The following is a 19,300-nucleotide window of genomic DNA, read 5'->3' as shown; positions in this document are numbered from 1 at the left end:
GCTCAGTTGCGCCGTTTTCATCCCCCTCCATTTCCGTCTTCCTTGCATTATTAATAATGCTAAATTATTTATACTGATTATTCAATCTCTGCTATTTAAAGAGACGGCTGAGATGGGGAGTGGCAGCAGGGGGTGGGTAACAAAGTGGTTAAGGACCAGCAGCTATTGGGCTTGAAACTTGTATAAAAAAGCTGCCACACATATTGAAGGTGTTTAATGATTTAATATGGAGTAAAGCAGTGCATGAGATGTATTCTGGTTAGAGGGACATTGGACGCTGTGCCTTTAAGAACATCAAAAACTAATATTTATTGATTAGTATATCTATTATTTAACAATGAATCCTTGTCCCGAAACGGTCAAGGGTTAATCTAAAATTACTGCCATCCTTGTCTACAACTACGTGTTCTCTATGACTTTATCAACAAATGGTTTCGACTCTACTGGCTCAGTGGTTAAATGTTCCCACAGTGACATATTGACCTCAGCAGGTTTTTAATTTGTCTGAGGTCCCCCATCTGCTTGTGCCCCAGCTCTTAGACGTTGAATTGGAAGCTCAGAAGGACAGAGTTCTCCTTGCATCTGCTTGAACCTCCTTTTGTATCGAGGTGGAGACAATGACGCGCTTCGCAAATTTTCCATTGACTTGGCTTAGAAGGTAAATAAACAGCAGAAATACAAACACTACGATTCACGGCTTCCCTGAAGGAGGATACGCAATGAGAATAGGGCTTACAATCAAGTGGAGCAGCTGCCACCCCAATGGTTAGTGGCTCTGCAGGCCCTCAAGAATATGTAGGTGCATGTACTATGGAAACAGCACCTTCTATGGAGATGGGATAACCTAGATGACCCCATGAACAAAGCCTGAAATTATCTTGCTGTATACCCAGGCGGGTGCCTGGGCGTCTTTGTCTAAGGGAAGTTGTGACCAAAAACTTGGCGAGTCTTGCCTTGCCACCCAACATTACTGGGAAGGGAAGACGTATCTTCTCAGGTCATCCAGGCCAACATGTCTGCTGCTGGATTGATAAAAATAATCTACCGTATTTTTGGGTCATCTTGGCTATGGGCACATTACTTCTGTGGGATCGATGGGACGACCCATCACGTTTTTGGGTTATCTGAACCCCCAAAGTCAACATCACTGGAATAAGACCTACTATGTTCTGAGGTTAATCAGACCTCCTCACAATTTACCTAGGCAGGTACCTGGGCAACTTTGTCTTAGTTATGTTGTGCCCATGGGCAGGATGATCTGAATACTTTGACCTAATTAAAATAGCCATGATGGCCCACCATGTTTTGGGTTATCTTGTCCCAAAAAGTGAAAGTGATAAGAAAACCTACTATATTCTCAGGTCATCGAGGCCACAGGGTGAATTCACTATATATCTACCTCATTTTTGGGTCATCTCTTTCTGCTTTTGCTGGATTTATGGGATGTCCCACCAAGTTTTTGGGTTATCTAGTCCTCCAAAGTCAACATCGCTGGCATGAGTAGACCTACTATGTTCTGAAGTCATCCAGGCCACAGGGGGCAATATCTCTGCTGCTGTATTGGTAAAATAAGCTACCATTTTTTTGGGTCATCTTGCCTATAGGCCCAGCATTGCTTCTGTTTGTATTGGTGGCATGACCCTCTATGTTTTTGGGTTACCTGGTCTGCAAATTCAAGATCAGTGTGATGAGTAGACCTACTATGTTCTCTGGTCATGCAGACCATGGAGAAAACATCTCTACTGCTGAATTGACGCGACACGCTACCGTGTTTTTAGGTCATCTTATCGGCTTTTGCTGGTTGATGGGATGACCCACCATGTTTTTTTTTAGATGTTCTGGCACAACACTGCTACGCCAAAGTTACCCATGTATCAAAGGTGCAGCCGTCAAACACGTTCTGAACACTTCTGGATCCGGCAATTTAGGGGCTTACGCATTACTACTTTTAGCAATTTGCTGCCGTCCAGACATCGCTGAGGCATGGAATACTTTTGTGCCTCATGCCTCAGTGCTGCTAGTGGCTCCTATTGACGTTACACTATAATCAAGAGTAGATCAAGCGACGCAATGGCTGCCTCTAGCGCACGCATCAAATGGCAATGGCTTAAAGAAAAAGTAACACGTCAGGGACCATATACCTCAATACAAATACTCAATATCCTACGTATGTTCTAGGTAATTTACAGTGCGACTACAAAGAAACTGAGGTTTATGAAATCCTATATTCCAATACGGAAATGTGTCACCGATAGGCAAACCAATGAGAGAACGAGAAGAACGGCACGGCTCCTTCTTTTCTTTGTCTTTTGTTACCTGACCCTTTGTATGTTATCGATGCAATGCTGACATGAGTTCTTGTAGAGTTACAGCACCCTCCACTGGATGACATATATAACTGCAATAAGAGATTGGATCCTGACACTGGGAATAAGGAAAAGCCCTTCCATTTCAGCTTGAATTACAAATTAGAAAGAGTTGTGGCTGAAAAAACAACTAACTTGCTAAGTTAAAGCTCAATTTTGAATACCCTATTAGTGAATTATAAGTTAATAGAAGAGGGGTGTTTTTCCCGTTTAGGACCCTTATTCATTATCCAGAGTGGAGAGTAGCTTCAAAGAGTGTTCTTAACTCTGGAGGACCTGAGTTTAATGGGCACTGTGTAATGCTTAATTTCTCCTGTGGTGGCACTGCAGGTAAATTGTACACTTGCTGCTGATTCACCCATAGATCACAGCTGATCAGAACACCCAGTCGTCAGCTTATCTAAATTAAATGAGTTTTCAAACCCAATGACATTTTTTTTACAAGTTGACAATGGTATAAAACAACTAAAGGCGTGATACTCACCTGACCAATCCACTCTGGTGCCGATGCTTCCCTGGTCCCCCACTGGTGTTTTTTTCACCTGGCTCCAGCGATGCTGTGTCACCAGTGAACAAAGTCTAGTGGGGGACTAGGGTAGCATCGGAGCAGGGGATTGGTAAGGTGAGTTCTTGCCTATCCAGGGGAGATGTCAAACAATGCTGGTCTATGGAAAAAGGATGAATTTTCCGTGTATCATGTGTTGAGGGATCACAGCACTGCCATCAGAGCTTCACTACATTTTCACAGGCAACATCTATCTATCTGTAAAATAGGTTTTACTATGCTGATGGCTTTGTGCTGTGATCTCCCCATACAGGACTGTGATTTCAGAGTCACAGATATACACACTTGTCCAGCCCTCTTAGAATATAGGATTTAGCAGCTGATTGGTTGACCAAGTCACCTGACAATCTACTGATTCTGATTGGTCATAGCCCTCATGGCCAGATCACATCTATCAGAAGCTAGTTACATAAATTATTCCAAATTGTGAGCAAGATCCTGGAGAGACACAGGAGAGGCAGCTGACTGCACTTTGTGCAGCAGCATGCATGTCACAGGCAGTGTGCAAACTCCAGTAAATTGCAGGGAAAGGCAAAGATGATTAAGTAAGTCTTACGTAATCTACAGGAACAAGAATCAACCTGAAGATCCATTACCAGCCACAAAATACACAGATTAAGGCCCTATTCACACGTGCCTGTTCTGATTTTGGCTTACAAATACAGATGAAGAAGTGGAACCTACAGAGGAAAAAAAAAGTATAATGCAAAGATTGGCACCTCTTTAGTGTTTTGGACGAACTTGTGGATTTGGCTTACAAAAACAGATGCAAAATATAAGCCTAAATATGCAAGTGTGAATAAGGCTTTATGCGAATTCACACAAGAAACTAGTGGTACACAAACATTGTCCAGATCATGTGTGGCATCCTGAAGACAATTCATAGAAAACACCAATGCCAAGGTACAATAAATAAAGTATCTTTTAATAGAAAGAATGCAGTAAGCACGCGCTCAGAAGTGTGGAAACACCAGAGTAATGTCCCTCTGGCAACACTTCCTGCAAGTTAGGAGAGCTGAAGCCAAGGATACATTTATTGGCTTTGATGTAACAGATGAAGACACATTTAAGGTCCTAAAGAACTACAATGGACTTGAAAGAGAATGGAGGTGCAAATTTAAGGAAAAGTGCTAAAATAAAATAAATGTATGCAAAATTGTTACTTTTTTTTTTCCTAATTTCTAAATGCATTCAGGAGGAGGGTAGGTCTACTCTTAACAGATTGAGAAAGGGAAAATCAGCATAAAGGTTTTTGATGGAGGGCAGCATGAGGGCGAGGGTGAGCTTGAATTCATGTCGAATCTAATTAAAGGGGCTGTGGAGCTTTAAAGGGCTACTGAATTAGAGAAACATGGCTGCCTTCTTCCAGAAACACTGCCACACCTGTCCATGGGTTGTGCTTGGTATTGCAGCTCAGCTCGATAGAAGTGAATGGGGATGAGATGCAATACCACACACAACCTGTGGACATGGGTGGCAGTGTTTCTGGAAGAGAGCAGCCATTTTTTTGTAATCCTATACAAACGCTAAGCTTAATTTATCGTGTTGAACTACGGCTCAGGGTTAGAGACAAATATTTGGCAGCGAAAGTGGATCGGATCCAGTCATGGCAAAACAGTGACGGAAACTAATCCCAAACTAGCTTTAAACAAAGTAGGACATTTTGTGACAATTCTTGAGCTACAGCACTATTGATTTCATGCTGAACTTTCCCTTTAAATTTACATCCAGTTCCACATTTCTGCTATTTCTACTGCGGAAATGAGATTTTACAGATTTGCAAGAAAAAGTAGAAGTTATTACAAGTAAATTCAACACTGGATCTAAAAGGGCCCTCAGGAGCAGATATTAAATCAATGTCTGCATGGATTGATTAGTAATGCCTTACATGTGATATGCAATATATTAGTCCTTTTCAATGAATTAGAATATCATCAAAAAGTTGACTCTGGACTGGATATAACACAGTGGACCAACACCGCTGCTCAGTGTCCACAGTCCTGTTCTCAGATGAAAGTAAATTTTGCATTTCATTGGGAAATCTCAGTCCCAGAGTCTGGAGGAAGAGCGGAGAGGAGTCAATCCAAGTGTCTTGTGGTCCAGTGTGAAGTTTCCACAGTCAGTGATGGTTTGGAGAGCAGTGTCATCTGCTGGTGTTCGTCCACTGTGTTATATCAAGTCCAGAGTCAGCGCAGCGTCTAGCAGGACATTTCCCGGCACTTCATGCTTCCCTCTGCTGACAAGCTTTATGGAGATGCTGATTTCATGTTTCAGCAGGACTTGGCACCTGCCCACACTGCCAAAAGTACCAATACCTGGTGTAATAACCACAGTATCACTGAGCTTGATTGGCCAGCAAACTCGCCTGACCTAAACCCCATAGAGAATCTATAGGGTATTGTCAAGAGGAAGAGGAGACACCAGACCCAACAATGCAGACGAGCTGAAGGCCGATATCAAAGCAACCTGGGCTTCCATAACACCTCAGCAGTGCCACAGGCTGATCGCCTCCATGCCACAACACATTGATAACACCTCAGCAGTGCCACAGGCTGATCGCCTCCATGCCACGCCGCATTGATCACACCTCAGCAGTGCCACAGGCTGATCGCCTTCATGCCACGCCGCATTGATAACACCTCAGCAGTACCATAGGCTGATCACCTCCATGCCATGTTGCATTGATAACACTTCAGCAGTGCCACAGGCTGATCGCCTCCATGCCACGCCGCATCGATAACACCTCAGCAGTGCCACAGGCTGATCACCTCCATGCCACGCCACATTGATAACACCTCAGCAGTGCCACAGGCTGATCGCCTCCATGCCACGCCGCATCGATAACACCTCAGCAGTGCCACAGGCTGATCGCCTCCATGCCACCTGCATTGATAACACCTCAGCAGTGCCACAGGCTGATCGCCTTCATGCCACGCCGCATTGATAACACCTCAGCAGTACCATAGGCTGATCACCTCCATGCCATGTTGCATTGATAACACTTCAGCAGTGCCACAGGCTGATCGCCTCCATGCCACACCGTATTGATAACACCTCAGCAGTGCCACAGGCTGATCGCCTCCATGCCACGCCGCATTGATAACACCTCAGCAGTGCCACAGGCTGATCGCCTCCATGCCACGCCACATCGATAACACCTCAGCAGTGCCACAGGGTGATCGCCTCCATGCCACGCCGCATTGATAACACCTCAGCACTGCCACAGGCTGATCGCCTCCATACCACGCCGCATCGATAACACCTCAGCAGTGCCAAGGGTGATCGCCTCCATGCCACGCCGCATCGATAACACCTCAGCAGTGCCACAGGGTGATCGCCTCCATGCCACGCCACATTGATAACACCTCAGCAGTGCCACAGGCTGATCGCCTCCATGCCACCTGCATCGATAACACCTCAGCAGTGCCACAGGCTGATCGCCTCCATGCCACCTGCATTGATAACACCTCAGCAGTGCCACAGGCTGATCGCCTCCATACCACGCCGCATTGATAACACCTCAGCAGTGCCACAGGCTGATCGCCTTCATGCCACGCCGCATTGATAACACCTCAGCAGTACCATAGGCTGATCACCTCCATGCCATGTTGCATTGATAACACTTCAGCAGTGCCACAGGCTGATCGCCTCCATGCCACACCGTATTGATAACACCTCAGCAGTGCCACAGGCTGATCGCCTCCATGCCACGCCGCATTGATAACACCTCAGCAGTGCCACAGGCTGATCGCCTCCATGCCACGCCACATCGATAACACCTCAGCAGTGCCACAGGGTGATCGCCTCCATGCCACGCCGCATTGATAACACCTCAGCACTGCCACAGGCTGATCGCCTCCATACCACGCCGCATCGATAACACCTCAGCAGTGCCAAGGGTGATCGCCTCCATGCCACGCCGCATCGATAACACCTCAGCAGTGCCACAGGCTGATCACCTCCATGCCACGCCACATTGATAACACCTCAGCAGTGCCACAGGCTGATCGCCTCCATGCCACGCCGCATCGATAACACCTCAGCAGTGCCACAGGCTGATCGCCTCCATGCCACCTGCATTGATAACACCTCAGCAGTGCCACAGGCTGATCGCCTCCATACCACGCCGCATTGATAACACCTCAGCAGTGCCACAGGCTGATCGCCTCCATGCCACCTGCATTGATAACACCTCAGCAGTGCCGCAGGCTGATCGCCTCCATGCCACGCCGCATTGATGCAGTAATTCATGCGGAGCCCGACCATGTATTGAGGGCAGATACTGGACATACTTTTCAGTAGAACAACATTTCGGTATAAAAAAATCTTTTTTGAAATTGGGCTTCTATAATATTCAAATTTTCTGAGACACTAAATTTTGGGTTTTCATTAACTGTTCCCATAATCACCAACATTAATAGAGAAAAATGCTGGAAATCGATCCCTCTGTGTGTAATGAATCTATAGAATATATCAGTTTCACTTTTTGAATTGAATTACTGAAATAAATTTACTTTTTGATGATATTCTAATTTATTGAGGACTAGTATATATATATATCTATCTCTTATAAGCCAAGCCCTACCAGCCAATACCAAATTCTAATGTAAAATGGACATCATGGAGCTCAGGATCCCCCTCTATTGGCCAGGGCAGAGTCTTTAAGAAAGCGTAGCTCCCACTACAACGGATTCAGACCAGGCTGTGCGTTCATTTGCAGGTCCGTCGCCGTGTAATACTACATATGTCCTGTAGGGATGCTGTGTGACCGACCACAACATCCTCCGAAATCCCCAGCTGATCCCCGGGCAGCTCCCTTTTAAAAAGGGGTTGCTGTGTTGAGACATCCTCTTTAAAAGGAACCGTTTGTTGCCATAATTCGCATAAAATGTTCAGTATGACAGGAAGATAATCTGAAAAGGGGGCACATACTTTAAGGCCCTGTTCACACAGTTTTTTGCAGGTGGGAAAATCTGCCTCGAAATTTCTTCAGGAACCTTAAAGGCAGATTTTGACCTGCTGGCAGAACTTTGCACTGCGAAAACCACTTTCTCTGCCTCCCATTGATGTCAATGCGAGGTCAGAGACTGAAACACCCGGAGGGCATATCGCTTCTTTTTTCCACGGTTTTTACTGCTTGCAGGAAAAAAAAAACCTCCGCCTCACATTGAAATCAACAGGAGGCGATTTCGGAAGTTTTTCGCGCTATTTCTGATGTGGTTTCTGCATCAAAACCAGCACCTAAAAACTCTGTGTGAACTAGCGCTTACGTATCGCTAATATTATGCGGCCGATACTGTACATCTTTTTTTATGCCGTACTTATCGTGAAATAAGGGGCCCTATAGCTCACTATACAGAAAGCAGCGTTCTGACTAGTGTTTATATACCGAGAGAGCGATTCTCCCTGTCCTATTGTGCGGAATCCTGGAAAATATAGCAATCTTGGCTCCCGGGGCCCCACGCGTGGCTGGTGTTATCTAAGACTCTGGACATCAGACTATCCACTAGTACTTATAAATCGGCCATGTGACCTGGGCGCCCCCACCCTCCCTCACGTGGCTCTCCCTTCCGGGTGACTCTTCAGCTTGTGGAATTTGACGCTCTCCCGTTTCTCAAAGAGTTTCCCGCACTGTTCACAGGAAAAGCTGTACTGGATCTCAGAGCCGTGCTTCTTCATGTGCCAGTTCAGAGATGCCCGCTGCCTGCACTGGAAACCGCAAACCTCACACCTGTTGGAACAGAAGACAAGAGGGGTCAATGTCGGGAGAGTAATAGAAATAAAACTCAACAGAGGTGGACTGGTATACATGCATGAGGTAATAGAGGGGGGTCCACTGTTCAGGATCCTCATCTCTTGGGCAGAGTCGTGAGAGGTTAGAAAGAGCGTCTCTCGCTCTGGAGGACCTGTCCTGTATTACACAGACAACCCGCTGATATGAATGGACACTGTGTAATGCATCATTTCCCCTGTGTTGGCGCTGCAGGGAAATTTTACACTTACTGCCAGGTTAATCCATAGGTAACAGGTGATCGCTGGTGGTCCCAGGAGGGGCACACATTTTGACCAGCACAACATTAAGGGACCTTTCTAACAAGTAGGGATTGTCCAAAGCGAAGTACCCCTTTAAACTCCCCTAGTGATTATCCCGAGCTGTGCTCGTTCAGGAGGAAAAGGACAATACTTTTTGAACGAGCACAGCTTGGGGCAACCGTGAGACTGCACATGGAGCCTACTAAAGGCTAGAACCTCGACCTAGCCCAAGCTAGAGCAGTTTATAGCGGGAGGGGAACTGCTGTCACCAGTCGAGGACCTGCTGACAGCAGTGCAGGGGGAGGAGGATCTGTGATCTTCCTCCTGTCCCTGTATGGTTTCAGATGACCCAAGGGGAGGGTTAACATGAACTTTTGTTCATGTTATCATCCCCCCCTTATCAACCAGAGTATACTTGCTCTCTGAATATCACATTGTATATATATTTTTCTGAATCAATTCTATGCGCCTAATTAGGCTGTTAACAACCCGGCCAAATAAGTCAATAATGTGAAATATATATAAAATGAAATATATTTTTTTGAATTTTTTTTCCCTAAGGCCCCATGCACACGACCGTGCTAGCAATTGCGGGCACGGCCGGCCGCTGACTGACAGCCGCATTTTCGGGCCGTGCTGTCAGTCAGTATGGGAGCACGGCCCACAAAATGCGAAAGAACAGACATGTTCCATAATTCCCGGAACATTTCCACGGCACTGACACCCTTCCGTAGTGCTACGGAAAGGTGTCAGTGTTCAATGAAAGTGAATGGCTCCATTTTTGCGGTCGTGTGCATGGGGCCTTATGCAAGGTTTTCTTATTGTAAAAAACAAACAAAAAAAAACAACAACATTAGCAAAGCAGTAACAACCTGTACTAACAAATGTAAAGTCTCTTTATCTCGCATGGTAACCCGTAAAAAAAAAACAAAAAAAAAAAAAACACAACAAATGCCAGAATAGCCGTTTTCTCTTCATCTTTTCTCCCAAAAACAGGACTAAAAAGTGATCACAGAGTCGTATGTACCACAAAATGTCTTTAGTGTGGAAAAGTAGAAAATGTTTTATTTTGGTATCGCCGTAATCATAACTACACGTAAAATAAAGTTTGCTTGTCATTTTATACCGCACGATGAACGCTGTAAAAACAAATCCCAAAAAACAACGGCGAAATTGCATTTATTTTTTCTGTTTCGCAAAAATATTTATAAAAAAAAAAAAGTTATTCCAAACATTATATGTTCCTATAAAAACGATAACGAACGCCACAAACTAAAAAGGACGTTTTTTGGTTTTATGTTAATAAAGCTTAACCCGTTAGTGACCGGCCCATCGTGTTTCTACGTCGGTCACTAACGGGCCTTATTCCGATGCCATAGACTTTTCACGGCGCGGCATCGGAATAAGTAAACAGAGCAGGGAGCTGTCAAATCTCCCTGCTCTCAGCTGCCAGAGGCAGCTGGGGGCGTCCCTGCTCTGCCGGGTGAGATCGATATTAGTATCGATCTCACCCGTTTAACCCCTCAGATGCAGTGCACAATCTGAGTGGTTTTGGAGAGAGGGAGGGAGTTCCCTCTCATCTCACTGACACCCGGCGATACGATCGCCGAGTGTCTGTGTCCCCAATGGCAGCCGGGGGCCTAATAAAGGCCCGCAGGCTGCCTGGAGCGAATGCCCGCTAGATCATGCCGGAGGCATGACCTAGCAGATGCCTGTCCGTGTTAAACGGACAGGCAGTAATACACTGCAATACAAAAGTATTGCAGTGTATTATAAATGCGATCGGAGAATCGCATATTAAAGCCCCCTAGTGGGACTAGTAAAAAAGTGAAAAAAAAGTTTAATAAAGTTAATAAAAAAATAATGTGAAAAAAAATGAAAAACCCACTTTTTCCCTCACAAACTGCTTTACTATTAAAAAAACAAAAGTTAAAAAGTTACACATATTTGGTATCGCCGCGTCCGTAACGACCCCGACTATAAATGTATTACATTATTTAACTGAATTGGATGAATGTAGAGATGGTCCAAGCTAAATTAAATAAAATAAATGTACACAAGGCCCCGGGACCAGATGGGTTACACCCTAGAATTCTTAAGGAGCTTAGTTCAGTTATTTCTGTCCCCCTCTTCATAATATTTAGAGAGTCTCTCATGAGTGGTATAGTGCCAAGGGACTGGCGCAGGGCAAATGTGGTGCCTATTTTCAAAAAGGGCTCTAGGTCTTCCCCGGGTAATTATAGACCAGTAAGCTTAACATCCATCGTGGGGAAAATGTTTGAGGGGCTATTGAGGGACTATATACAGGATTATGTGACAATAAATAGCATTATAAGTGACAGCCAGCACGGTTTTACTAAGGACAGAAGTTGTCAAACCAACCTAATCTGTTTTTATGAAGAGGTGAGCAGAAGTCTAGACAGAGGGGCCGCTGTGGATATAGTGTTTTTGGACTTTGCAAAGGCATTTGACACTGTCCCCCATAGACGCCTAATGGGTAAATTAAGGACTATAGGTTTAGAAAATATAGTTTGTAATTGGATTGAGAATTGGCTCAAGGACCGTATCCAGAGAGTTGTGGTCAATGATTCCTACTCTGAATGGTCCCCGGTTATAAGTGGTGTACCCCAGGGTTCAGTGCTGGGACCACTATTATTCAACTTATTTATTAATGATATAGAGGATGGGATTAATAGAACTATTTCTATTTTTGCAGATGACACCAAGCGATGTAATATAGTTCAGACTATGGAAGATGTTCATGAATTACAGGCAGATTTAGACAAACTAAGTGTTTGGGCGTCCACTTGGCAGATGAAGTTTAATGTAGATAAATGTAAAGTTATGCATCTGGGTACCAACAACCTGCATGCATCATATGTCCTAGGGGGCGCTACACTGGCGGATTCACTTGTTGAGAAGGATCTGGGTGTACTTGTAAATCATAAACTCAATAACAGCATGCAGTGTCAATCAGCTGCTTCAAAGGCCAGCAGGATATTGTCGTGTATTAAAAGAGGCATGGACTCGCGGGACAGGGATGTAATATTACCACTTTACAAAGCATTAGTGAGGCCCCATCTAGAATATGCAGTCCAGTTCTGGGCTCCAGTTCATAGAAAGGATGCCCTGGAGTTGGAAAAAATACAAAGAAGAGCAACGAAGCTAATAAGGGGCATGGAGAATCTAAGTTATAAGGAAAGATTGAAAGAATTAAACCTATTTAGCCTTGAAAAAAGACGACTAAGGGGGGACATGATTAACTTATATAAATATATGAATGGCACATACAAAAAATATGGTGAAATCCTGTTCCTTGTAAAACCCCCTCAAAAAACAAGGGGGCACTCCCTCCGTCTGGAGAAAAAAAGGTTCAACCTGCAGAGGCGACAAGCCTTCTTTACTGTGAGAACTGTGAATCTATGGAATAGTCACCGCAGGAGCCGTCACAGCAGGGACAGGAGATGGCTTTAAAAAAGGGTTAGATAATTTCCTAGAACAAAAAAATATTAGCTCCTATGTGTAGAAATTTTTCCTTCCCTTTTCCCATCCCTTGGTTGAACTTGATGGACATGTGTCTTTTTTCAGCCGTACTAACTATGTAACCCGCATGGTGAACGCCGTAAAAAATTAAATCAAAAACGACGGAAAAATTGCTGTTTTCTGTGAATCCTGACTTTAAAAAAATGTGATAAAAAGTGATCAAAAAGTCGCATCTACACCAAACTGGTACCAATAAAAACTACAAGTCTTCCCGCAAAAAAAAAAGCCCTCATACAACCGCATCGGCGAAAAAATAAAACCGTTACGGCTCTTCAAATATGGAGAGACAAAAACAAATAATTTTGAAAAAAAAGCGTTTTTACTGTGTATAAGTAGTAAAACATACAAAAGCTATACAAATTTGGTATCGTTGCAATCGTAACAACCCGCTGAATAAAGTTATTGTGTTATTTATATCACACAGTAAACGGCGTAGATTTAAGACGCGAAAAAGAGTGGCGAAATTTCAGATATTTTTCTATTCCCCCCCAAAAAAAAGTTAATAAAAGTTAATGAATAAATAATATGTACCTAAAAATGGTGCTAATAAAAAATACAACTTGTCCCGCAAAAAACAAGCCCTTATACAGCCATGTCGACGCAAAAATAAAAAAGGTTATAGCTCTTGGAATGCGACGATGGAAAAACGTAAAAAATGGCTTGGTCATTAAGGTCTAAAATAGGCTGGTCATTAAGGGGTTAAAGGAGCACTCCACTTTATTCATTTTTTATTGCATCTTGTCGGTTTTCGGGTGCAGCGCCGCTCACGTGATCTTCATTCTGATCTGGATTCGCTGCTTTTCAGGCTCTCAATGCATTCCTATGGAGCCTCGTTCTGGCCTCGTTCTGGCTCCCATAGGAATGCATTGAGAGACACTCACTGCACTTTCTGCCCTTTGTTGCGGATCTGGCTAACAGCAGCCGTATTGGGCGCCACGTGTCATGCGCACTGACCAATGGCAATAGGCGGCACTGCTGTGACCCACTTATATGGCATTGGGCCATGTGTTCCATGGGCTTATTAACCACACACAACGCTCACTGATCCCAGGTAACGCTGCAGGTCTGAACTATGCCCAGGGAGAAAGGCTTCTTACTGTAAGGGGGTCTCCCCGGTGTGTGTTCTCCGGTGGACTTCCAAGTGACTTTTCCTTTTGAACGATTTGCCGCAAGTCTCGCAGATGAATTCTCGGACGCCTTTGTGGAGGGAGAGAGAAGTCAGATCAGGGGGCTCGTCTGCTCCAGCCTCTCCCTGCCCCGTAGCAGCACTTACCCGTGTGTATGATCATGTGACGGCGCAAGTGATTGGACAGGTAGAACTTCTTCCCGCAGCCGGCCTCCGGACACACTTTGGTTTTGCCTTTTCTGTGAACTAAATTCACGTGGTTCTGAGGAGAGACACAAAATCAGCACCAGCCATTGCGCCAGGCGTGGAGACGTCATCTTGGCATCAGATTAATACAAGTTTAACCTGTTCAGGGCCGGGCTGTTTTGAGCCTTCGAGGACCAGACTCCGTTTTGCCATTTTTAGCACATGTTAAACGTTATAACTTTATTTATGGGGCTAGCGACGTGATTTTTGCGACTTTTTTTTTTATACACATCCCTTTTGCTATTTTTGAATTTTTAAGCTTATACTTTGAAAATAATAGTAAAAAAAAAAATTATACTTTTTTTTTTAACTTTTCAGCTATTTGTTTCTGGTAATCTAGTTTTACCCTAAAATAGACCTTTTATTCGTGATCGTCATTGTCTACCGTAAATGTTGATATATTACATGTGTATTTTAGGGTACATGGTTACACCTGTATTTGGGGGTAACAATGTTTTTTTTTTCAATTACGATTTTATTTGTTCGTGTCCAAAACGTAAAAAAATGTTGTGAAAGCAAAAAGGGTTTATTCGCCTTCATCAAATTCAAGCTTATTCTTTTTTGTAATAAAACGCTGTACAATTTTCCAAATTACTTTCTGTATCAATTCCTCAGTTTTCAAGATCACTGCTTGCTGTCAACCAAAATAAACTTTCACGGATTACTTCCAGCGGCGAAAATCTGTCTGGCTCGTTACAGTCGATCAGAGCCAACGATCCCAGCACCTGTGATATCACATGACCAGTGCAGATTTTCATCCCCTGGAAGTAAACAACGAAAGTTCCTATTGATTGACAGCAAGCAGAGATCTTAAACTATGAGAAATCGATACCGAATGTAAATTGTAAAACCGTATAACTTTTTATTATACAAACCTTAGAAATGGCTTAGATTAGGAATCCGCCACCAAACCAATGTGTATGCGGGGGGGACGGGACCTAAAACATGTCCTAATACCTGTGGAACTAAATAAATGACCGGTGTGGACTAGACATTCATACTGGATCGGGCTGGAAGGGATCAGTACCACTGGGGGGGCAACGAGAGGAGAAATGAGCGTCCGTTTTATTCTGGACCAGAGAGCGTACGTACCTGGAAGCTGTTGAGCGCAGTATACACCTGAGCGCACCCCTCATACGGACAGTGGAACATCTCCGGGACCCCATCAGCATCTGCCACCCGAGAGCGTCGATTCCTCTTTCTGTAATAACACAAAAAGGAAAAAAAAAAAGTTACAATTATTCTCCAACAATTTTTTAATTTTTATTTTAATTAGAAAAATCTGATTAATAGTGCAGGATGAGATTCAGCTGTGATTAGTGGTCATGTGACACAGACTGGTTGCTATGGACACGGCCTAACAACTACAACCTTTTCTATAGTGTTGTCTAGTAGCGCGCTCCTCGCAATCAGCCGCTCTTACAACCCGCAGATCTTCAGCTAAGGGTTAAGGAGGCCGGACAGCGCTCGGGACCAGGATTTCAGGTGGAGCACCCATTTTATTGCTTTACCCTACACCTACACTGTGTTTGGGTAGGGGAAACCCCATGCAGGAGATAGGTGCGGGTCCCAGAAGTGTCTAAAGATGGGAATACCCCTTTAAGAAACCGATTTCCCCAAGCAGTAGCATGTCCAGGCAGCGTTGCACACTTACTTCTCCGGTTCCTTGGCGACTTGCTGCACATGGCACTTCCCACCCTCCAGGGCCACTCGTCCAACCGGTCCCTCCATGGAAGTGGGCACAGGTATCGGGGTAGCTAGTATTACTCCCTGGTCTTCCACCAGCTCAGACTGCTCTGCTTGCAGGGTGTAGAGCACGTTCTCCTCTAGATGGAAGTACAGAGGGACAAACTCACTGAGTCTACCCAACATACATGACTGTCACCTGCGCTGAGAGGAACAGACAATTACATATCTCGCTCCTGGTCGTGTCAATCTGGAACGAGAGGAGGATATTTCAGATTGCATATTGTCCCATTGTCTGTATCTTTAAAGGGGGGAATCCACTTGTGACGCTATCAGCGAGCGCCTGTGAGCTTACACCTAAAGGGTGACTGTAAAGTGTCCCATCCACTTTGGAGCTAGATAGATCTGAAATCTCACAACCCCCTGCTTGATCAGTGTCTGCACAGAGCTGGTTCTGGCGATTTGCATTCTGGGAAGTGTAGTCTTTACACCAGGCACTGTACAGTATTCTGATATGACAAAAGGGAATAATAATGATATGATAAAAGGAATGACAAAAGCTCCGCTCAGCTGTTAGGGGTGACAGGGTTTTTGACAGTTTCCAATGACAACTAGCAGAATAGTGAGTGCAGCTCTGGAGTATAATACAGGCTGTAACTCAGGATCAGTACAGGATAAGTAATGTATGTACACAGTGACTCCACCAGCAGAATAGTGAGTGCAGCTCTGGAGTATAATACAGGCTGTAACTCAGGATCAGTACAGGATAAGTAATGTAATATATGTACACAGTGACTTCACCAGCAGAATAGTGAGTGCAGCTCTGGAGTATAATACAGGATGTAAGTCTGGATCAGTACAGGATAAGTAATGTAATGTTTGTACACAGTGACTCCAGCAGTATAGTGAGTGCAGCTCTGGAGTATAATACAGGCTGTAACTCTGGATCAGTACAGGATAAGTAATGTATGTACACAGTCACTCCACCAGCAGAATAGTGAGTGCAGCTCTGGAGTATAATACAGGATATAATTCAGGATCAGTACAGGAGAAGTAATGTAAGTACATAGTGACTCCACCAGCAGAACAGTGAGTGCAGCTCTGGAGTATAATACAGGATGTAACTCGGGATCAGTACAGGATAAGTAATGTATTGTATGTACACAGTGACTCCACCAGCAGAATAGTGAGTGCAGCTCTGGATTATAATACAGGATGTACAGGACAAGTAATGTATATATGCCACTCCATTAGGACAACCCCTGTAAATACGTCCTATTACGGTTTAAAGACGTCATGTATGGTGGGTCTTATGTTCGGGACCCATTCTAGTTCTAGGCTTTGGATGACTCAGCGTGTCATGGCATTCCAAAGCTTCCTATCCTGATAACAGCAGGGCCTCAATTAGAAAAGGGGCAGCCCAGACAGGACAACTCCTTTCAATACCAGCTACAATACCTCCTTCAGATGTCCTTTTCTATCAAGTTATGCAAATTTAGTCCAGGCAATTCTTAGAAAAACCAAACACAACCACAAGACTGATCACCCAGCTTTCCAGCAGCCCTGAACATCATAACTTCACAACATGCAGCAAAACCTCTCCTGCTTAAATAGACTGATTTGCTATTTCAAAGTCTGGAAAAGCTGGGTGACTACCTCTGTGGCAGCCATAGTGATTGTCACCCAGCTATAACTAAGACAGCTGAGAACTATTCAAGGACTTAAAGGGGAAGTGCACTTTTTATTTTATTTTTTAAAGGGGGATATTACATATCCGGCTGGCTGCCCAATGTCTCTGTCCATATTGTTACCTGTCAGCACCCCATCACTGCTGTCTTCATCCTGGTCCATGGACACAGTCTGTGTGAATGCAGACACTGCCTCTAGTGTCGTACACGCACCGTCATCACCGCTAACATCTAGCCGGATTCCTTCCGCTGCCAATGCCTCGTATCCAGGCCCAGCGATGATAATGACCTGCGAGGGGCAGCTGGCAGCAGCCACCACCTGTCCCAGAGCTTCCTGGGTGACGCCTTCAAAGAGGCTTTCTGCTCCTGGCCCCACAGGGACACACACCACCGTCTCCTCCGTGCACTGCTCTTCTCCATCGGTCATGCTCTCGGAGTAAAGAGTGTGGATCGGCTGATCATTCTCATGACAGATCTCGGAAACATGGATCAAGGGTGCCGGTCTGGATAAGGAATCATCGGAGCTTACTTCATCTTCACACACTGTGAGGAAAGGTGGACAAATCACATGCTGATACAATCCGCTCATGCCTCCCCCATTCTTTACACTGCAGCTCTGCATGATCTTGAAATCAATGCCAGTTAGCACCAAGAGGCATAATCTGAGTCTCAGGTGCGACCCCAACCTCCGCACTCCCCTGGATGTATCCTATTGTCTTATCTAATAGTAGACACCTTGTATAATTTGCAGCTTTCTTACCTTTATGATTTAGAGTCTTCAAGGGACACCGAAGATCTTGAAAGAAGTGGTGCCCGGCCTGGCATTGCCACACGGCTGTGTTATACAGGGGGTGCCGGGTATCTAGCTCGGAGAGGGTGGGCTCATAAGGACAGTGGCTCTTGTGGTCATAATACCAGGTCACTAAGCTGAGCAGATTGTTCACACAGCGCTTCTGTCCTGGAAGAGAGGGAGGCCGTGAGCTGCCAGTGCAGGGGGGCACTTGTCCATTGTGGTGGGGTGTGGGGTGCCCAGCAGTGGAACTAAACCTCAAAACCCCACTAATAGCCCATATAAGCTTATATTAGAAGGGCAGGTGACAACTACAGATCTCAATATCCTGCTATAAGGCATGCTGGGAGCTGTAGTTCTACAGGTGAGGATGAGAGAGATAGTCACGTACTTGTCCGGTGCGGTGGGTTCAGCTGGAGATCACCGTCCGGCTTCCTGCAACACACGAGAGGGGTCCACAGTGTAAGTAACATCACTGATCCGTTATTATGAGAAGTCTTAAGCAGAATCATTATTACTATAGTATATTCTGCAGCAATGACTTTGTAATGCTATGCTTGCTGATATTTTGCAGTGTGTGTGTCTCTTTTAGACCAACATCCACCAGTCACCACTAGAGGGAGCTCATGAGTTTACGGAATATTGTTTTCTTATGGAGTTCAATGTACAAATCGTTCGCACTAAGCGCCCTCTAGTGGTGACTGAAAGTGAACCAGCAAATTATCTCGTGTGTCTGGCGCCCCAATGGACCAGCACATTGGGAACAAAACCCCCACTGTGTACAGGTCTGTAGAGAATAACTCTGGAACCTGTAGCTCATTGTGAAACTACAAATCCCAGCATACCCTGACAGCCTAAACCTACCAGGGCATGCTGGGAGTTGTAGTTTCCCAGCAGCCTATGGCGAGATAAGACAGAAAGAGAAGCGCAGCCTCACCCTTGGCACCCCGTCTCTAAGGACAGTAGATGGGCAGCCAACCGGGCATCGCTCCAGGCCTCTCCGGTGCTGTCCCCGCCGCCTCTGTCCCTCCTCAGCACCCAGGCCCCATGCGCCTCTCCCAGGTACACTCTCCGGCAGTCATACTTCTTCCGGGACTCCAACCGCCGCCTCACCCGGTCCATATCATTAAGCCGCGGCCTGCCCCGCACCTTCTTCCCGAGGTCGTCATCTTCTTCTTCTTCTTCCGACCCGGGAGTCTCTATCGCAGGGGCCGCCATCTTACCGCTGCTTACGTCACCGCCGAGCTACAGCAAACT

General features: G+C 45.2%; 1 protein-coding gene across 4 annotated transcripts; it reads right to left on the bottom strand.

Moving 5' to 3' along the window:
• Positions 1-3,835: 3,835 nt before the first annotated feature.
• ZNF653 (zinc finger protein 653) lies at positions 3,836-19,274 on the bottom strand. Of its 4 annotated transcripts, none has more exons than XM_075859052.1 (9): positions 18,981-19,274; positions 18,435-18,478; positions 18,014-18,211; positions 17,377-17,796; positions 15,534-15,705; positions 14,972-15,080; positions 13,781-13,895; positions 13,605-13,704; positions 3,836-8,662 (listed from the first exon to the last, which is right to left on the bottom strand). In XM_075859052.1, the coding sequence occupies exons 1-9, from the start codon at positions 19,259-19,261 to the stop codon at positions 8,485-8,487; spliced, it is 1,617 nt and encodes a 538-aa protein (XP_075715167.1). In that variant the 5' UTR covers positions 19,262-19,274; the 3' UTR covers positions 3,836-8,484. The 4 variants fall into 4 exon arrangements, with proteins under 4 accessions (XP_075715167.1, XP_075715168.1, XP_075715169.1 ...); XM_075859053.1 differs by having other exon boundaries at positions 19,128-19,274; XM_075859054.1 differs by having other exon boundaries at positions 19,157-19,274.
• Positions 19,275-19,300: the final 26 nt, after the last annotated feature.

The sequence above is a fragment of the Rhinoderma darwinii genome, chromosome 3 (assembly GCF_050947455.1).
Source record: "Rhinoderma darwinii isolate aRhiDar2 chromosome 3, aRhiDar2.hap1, whole genome shotgun sequence".
NCBI lineage: Eukaryota > Metazoa > Chordata > Amphibia > Anura > Rhinodermatidae > Rhinoderma > Rhinoderma darwinii.
The sequence above is the reverse complement of the archived record's forward strand: the minus strand, read 5'-3'. Positions and strand labels throughout refer to the sequence as shown.